General features: G+C 33.1%; 1 protein-coding gene across 1 annotated transcript; it reads left to right on the top strand.

Moving 5' to 3' along the window:
• Positions 1-1,829: 1,829 nt before the first annotated feature.
• Positions 1,830-4,131, top strand: LOC111389215 (LEAF RUST 10 DISEASE-RESISTANCE LOCUS RECEPTOR-LIKE PROTEIN KINASE-like 2.4). The gene is made up of 2 exons (XM_023014104.1): positions 1,830-2,702; positions 2,772-4,131. Exon 2 carries the CDS (start codon positions 2,837-2,839, stop codon positions 3,884-3,886), a length of 1,050 nt encoding a protein of 349 aa, XP_022869872.1. The 5' UTR covers positions 1,830-2,702; positions 2,772-2,836; the 3' UTR covers positions 3,887-4,131.
• Positions 4,132-5,827: the final 1,696 nt, after the last annotated feature.

Here is a 5,827-nt window from a genome sequence, read left to right as displayed (position 1 = left end):
ATTCCCCAACTTAAAATACCTTCAAATGTTTAGACTACACACAGATGATCAGCTTACAGATTTACTGACCAAGTCTCTCAACCGATCTCACTTCAATCTCTTGCAAAGAAAAATCAATGTCGCTGATGGCACATTAATTTTGAGGGGTCGTATAAGGGAACCGCATGATTAGGGGATTCAGCAAGAATCACTTCGTCAATCAAATATGCTATTTACAGCTAATTGAACTAATTGTGTATTTCTTCTTTAGCTCATTATATACTATATAAAGACAAGGTCACTAGAATGATATGTAAGTATTTTTCAATAGATTTGTGTAAACATTATAAACATATTGTTGGTGATTATATTGGTTACTTAGTTTAATATTTTTGGGCCAAATCTAAACCTTGATTCTTAGCTTTCTTGGATGTGATTCAATCTCTTGTGGGTTTTGTAGCTACTATTGCTATGTGGGTTCACATTGCTTTGTCACTGGCGATGTGACCAACCATCGAACATGTGTTGTGGGAGCTGCTGTTGCGATGACGTAGGTGCATAGCGCTCACGATGATGTTGCTTCGTGTGTAGTAGTGCATCAGTGATGCTTACTACTGTGTATGATTTTAGGGTATTTTGGGGTGGTTTAGATCTGAGATGGGAGCTATGCTTTGGTAATTTGAATTTTAACAAGATGGTGGTGAATATGGTGGTTGATGAGTGGCGATGGATCTAATTTGGTGGGCAGAGAAATGAGAGTTGGAAGCTGCTTTGGAAGTGTAATGTATGGTTTGCGGAGACAACGGTGTGTTTGAAATTTATTATTGTGTTAAAGTTTTCAAATGGTGGTGGCTGTTATTGTTATTGTTTGTGGTGGTGGGGATAGATGGAATGAAGAGCTTTTGTGACCAACCATTTAGGTTATTATGACCAATTAATTTGATAATTTGTGATTGTGGAACAAGTTGGATTAGATTTGGGCAAAAAAATTGAAAAAATCAACCAAATCAATCGATCGAACTGACTTGGGCCGATTTGACATAGGTAATTAGTTTAGTTTTATTTTCTTTTAAACAAAATCATTGTAGATTGGTTCAGCCATGGTTTGAAGTTTCAAATCGCTGGTTAATTGAACCAGTCCAATCCACTTACATGTTACCTTTTTTTAAAGAAAAATAAAAAGCAAAAGATAAATCCCCAATCTCATAAATATATCTCAATTCCCTCCAATTTATGGTGTTGTCGATAAGTAATAGCATTATAAATTTCTTTTCGCAAGCTCATTATGTTATATTTATCCTCCTTTTCCTATTCAAGCAGTTGGGTTACATAATACATACAAAACAATAAAATTTTATGATGATTTGTCTGTATTAACCTAATTTTATTTGTTAGTCAATAATACTTGTAAATAAAGTTATTTAGTTATTTTAATTCTTTTAATCTTATTAGACCCAAAGCTCGGACTTTTTTTTTTTTTTAAATTCAATTTGGACAATAGTCTAAATTGACTAATAGAATAGAACCAAACCAAATCGACTAATTATGTTTTGGTCTCGGGTTAGAGTCGAAACTAACTCAAGCCAAGCCGTGCTCAGGCTTAGTTGGGATCTATGAAACCAAATTGCACCTGGGCTTAGTTGTGACCTATGAAATTTGTGATTTGTGACCTAAAAATAAGTTATGAATGATGAAATTTGTGATTGTAACATTATGTGATTGCGACTAGTACGTAATCGTGATCATAAATTGTATAATATTACCACATTAATATATTTAATTAATAAAATATTTTTACTTATTTATTTAATTAATAAATTTTAACTGTGAGATGATTTTTGAAATTACATAACGTATATCTTAATTTTGAAATTGTAATTTTCAAACACCTTAAATATTTATTATTCTCGACTTGAATTGCAACAATCAAAATGATGCATCTAATTAGTTTGAATCCAAATATGTGATTGTGGGACCTACTAGGGGACATAGTTAGCACTATATAAAATCAATAATGCTATTCAAATAGGGATTGCAAATAGGTGCTTTGACAGGTGCAGAGTTGTCAGCGCACCTGTGTGGGTAACTTTTTTCCGAATTGTCCAATGATACTGTGCCTCGTGTCCACCTGCTTTTTAATCCTATCATTCAATTTGTTTGTATAGCATGATTGATTTAAAATTTTGAGCTAGATTGGACATGGACTTCTGGGATGAACTAGTTTCTTTGAGCCAATTTTATGATGTAAAATAAGTCCACCCACAAGTGTTTGGCTCAAAGAAACTAGTCCACCCCAGGTATCTATGTCGAATCCAGTTTGTCTTTTAGCATCGTAATATGTAGTCGAACCCAAAAGAAACTAGGCTAATTTTATTTATGTCATTTTTTTTATAGTTTTGTCTTTTAGCTATGTAATCTATAGTGGTTAAGTGATCTCCAGAGTCTTAAATCATTTCTAGACTACAAAGTCTGTTGAATTACACAGTAGTGATTCTCTTTAACAGGCAATTAGATAGAAAATCTTATACACCAGATACATTTATTCCACTATTATATGAAATCACATGTTCATGAGTCATACCCTGTGATTATTTACATGCTGGAAAAGAGATCATACTAAGAAAAAGGAGTTCCCATCTTATTTTTATAATGTTCTCTTAATCTAACACGTGTTTTGACTTCAGCTGCAGGAATAAGTATATTGATATTGATTTTAATTGCAGGTAATTTTTCCAAATTTTCATATCATTTTTTTTCTTTATAAACAATACTGATATCATTTTTCATCACAGCTATTTCACCTGTAGCAGTAGTCCTCTTCTACATAATCTTGTTCGCATTCTACGAGAGGAAGCACATGTGGAATTTGAAGGGAAAGATGCAAAATGATAAGGACATTGAACTCTTCCTAAAGAACAATGAGAATCTTGCAACAAGAAGATACAACTACTCTGATCTTATGAAAATGACTAACTCATTCAGTGACAACTTAGGGGAAGGGGGCTTTGCTAGTGTATATAAAGGGAAGTTATCTGATGGCCGTCTCGTAGCAGTAAAGATTTTTAAAGAATCAAAAGGCTATGGAGAAAAAATTATCAATGAGGTTGCAAGTATCAGTAGAACTTCCCACGTTAACATTGTCACTCTCTTGGGATTTTGCTTTGAGGGTTCCACAAGAGCTCTCATTTACGAGTTCATGCCCAATGGATCTCTTGAGAAGTTCATATTCTCCAAAGTAGAAAGTCAGTTAGGATGGGAACAATTGTTTCAAATTGCACTTGGCATTGCTCATGGAATAGAATACTTGCACCAAGGATGTAATACACGGATTTTACACTTTGACATAAAGCCTCATAACATTCTACTAGATAAAGACTTCAATCCTAAAATGTCAGATTTTGGCCTGGCGAGACTTTGTCCTAACAGGTCTAGTATAGTGCCAATGCCAGGGGCCAGAGGGACAATAGGGTATATAGCTCCAGAAATAGTTTGTAGAAACTTTGGAAATGTTTCTCACAAGTCAGATGTCTATAGCTATGGTATGATGATTTTGGAAATGGCTGGAGAGACGAAAAATATTGAAGTCGGAATCGATCATTCAAGTGAAAATTACTTTCCTGATTGGATATATAAGAAACTTGAACAGAGTGTCAAACTTGATCTGAACATCATTGTGAATGCAAATGAACATTTGAGGATAAGGAAAATGTTAATAGTTGGATTGTGGTGCATACATACTGATCCTACAGCTAGACCTTCAATGAGTAGGGTTATAGAAATGTTGGAAGGGAATATAGAATCTTTGCAAATCCCGCCTAAACCCAACTTCTTTTTACAGCCAAGAGAAGCATTAAATCCTTCAATTTCTGAGTTAGCACTCACCTTATCTGAAGTTCATGAAGTTTAACTATGACTCATTAAAACTTCGAGTGATCCTCGTGCTGATTGGAGGATCCTAGTGACCGTAGAAACAGTTATCTCGATTGGTTGTGCTATAGCAATTTGTATGTTGTTAATACTAATGTTGAATCTGTCTCAATGTTAAATTTCACATTTGTGTAAAATCAAAGTAATTAAAGAAATTCAACTACCCTTTAGTTTGTCTAATCATTGTTATTATCTAGTACTTAAATAAGATGAGATGTTGCATTATTGCATAGCATTATTTTCTCTGAAATTTAAGAAGTGGAGCTATGACCCCGTTAAAACTTCCTGGGTTACGGTGGTTATTGGAGGTTCCTAGTGACCAGGCACAAAAGCAATTATCTCTATTGTTTGTGTTCTAGCAATTGAAAGTTGTTAATGTTAGAATGCTAAATAAGAATTACCTGGAATATCAAAATTTTTTCTTTAATTTAAGAATATAAGAGCGTTACTATATGTTCACATGTAATTACAAACAAGAAACTTAGATTAAGAATTTATTCAAACTTGATAATCAAGTCTTGATCCGGATTTGAATCACGAACTTTCAACTTTCTTAAATTACAAAATACTTTGATTTCAAGAAAGTCGTGCTTCAAATCTTCAGGTCTTTTATGACACGCTTCAAGTCTTTTATTATATTTTTTAAAGTCATAATTATATTGACGTGTAGGTAGGGCGGAACAAAAATCTACCAAAATCGCTCAAACCGACTAACCCAACCCAAATCGATTGGTTTGGATGTTTTTAAGTTCAATTGGGTTGGATTGTGTTGAAAAATTAAATTTGAGGTCAGGTCAGGTTGGGTCTTGGTCTATGAATTAAAATCTAATTCAATCCAACCCAATTCGATGAATTAAAAATTTAATACTTAAAATGGATAAACTTGAATAGAAACAATAATAGAGACAAGAGAATGATTTAGAATGTACAAACATCCCATTTTTATACATAGACTGATTGGTATGAATACTATATACAAATGCAAATAATTTGATGATAAACTAAAAATTAATTACAGGATAATGAAATGAATAAATCTCAAAAAATTATAAAAAGAAAGTATTCCATAGTTTCAAACTTATTTATAAATTAATTTTCCAAAGAATTCCTTATGTATATTAAAAATAACAGAACTTTTCACGTGGTTTCAAACTTTAAAGGTTGTTCAAATTCAACAAAAGAAATCTGATCCAACTTGAATTGGTCCAAGCCCAAATTGATCATCCTAACCTAACCCAACCAATCCATCGATTTGGGTAGAGTTGGGTGTAAACTAATAATTGGGTTGGGGTGGGATAAAAAATAACCCAATCCAACCCATGCCCAACCCCACATATAGGCACCTTTTTTTAATTAAATTGAAAATCAAGAAAATATATCGGCCATCCATGTGCCCATATATGTACAAAAGCCTCCTTCTAAGGGGTGACAAATGAGCCAAGTAACTAGCTAGCTTATTCGCTCGGCTCGTTGGGACCCGTTTGAGCTTGAGCACGAATCGAGTGACTATTTGGAACGAGCTCAGCTCGATGAGCGATTTGTGGACTCGCTAAATAGTGACCAACAGTCTATTTTTGAAAAAGTGACCATTTGGTCACTTTTAAAAGTTTTGTGACAGTTTTGTAATGATCACAAAACTTTTAAAGGTCCCCAACGGTAGATATATATGTACACACACACACACTCAGCATTTTAATCCATTTTTACACCAATTCTCTACAATCTAATTATTCCCTATCAAATCTCAATTCAATTTAATTCATCTATTACATTCTCATTTTTCATATTTTTCTGACTTTATCTCAATTTTATAATTCATCCATTACATATTTACATTTCATCTCTATACTACTATAATTCTATTTCATTTTTATACATTTCAATTCTATTTCATATAAATGGATCCCAATTCTTATGTTGA

Source organism: Olea europaea, unplaced genomic scaffold (genome assembly GCF_002742605.1).
Source record: "Olea europaea var. sylvestris unplaced genomic scaffold, O_europaea_v1 scaffold5705, whole genome shotgun sequence".
In the NCBI taxonomy this organism is placed as follows: Eukaryota; Viridiplantae; Streptophyta; class Magnoliopsida; order Lamiales; family Oleaceae; genus Olea; species Olea europaea.
Note: the sequence above shows the minus strand (reverse complement) of the source record. Positions and strands in the feature narration are given on the sequence as shown.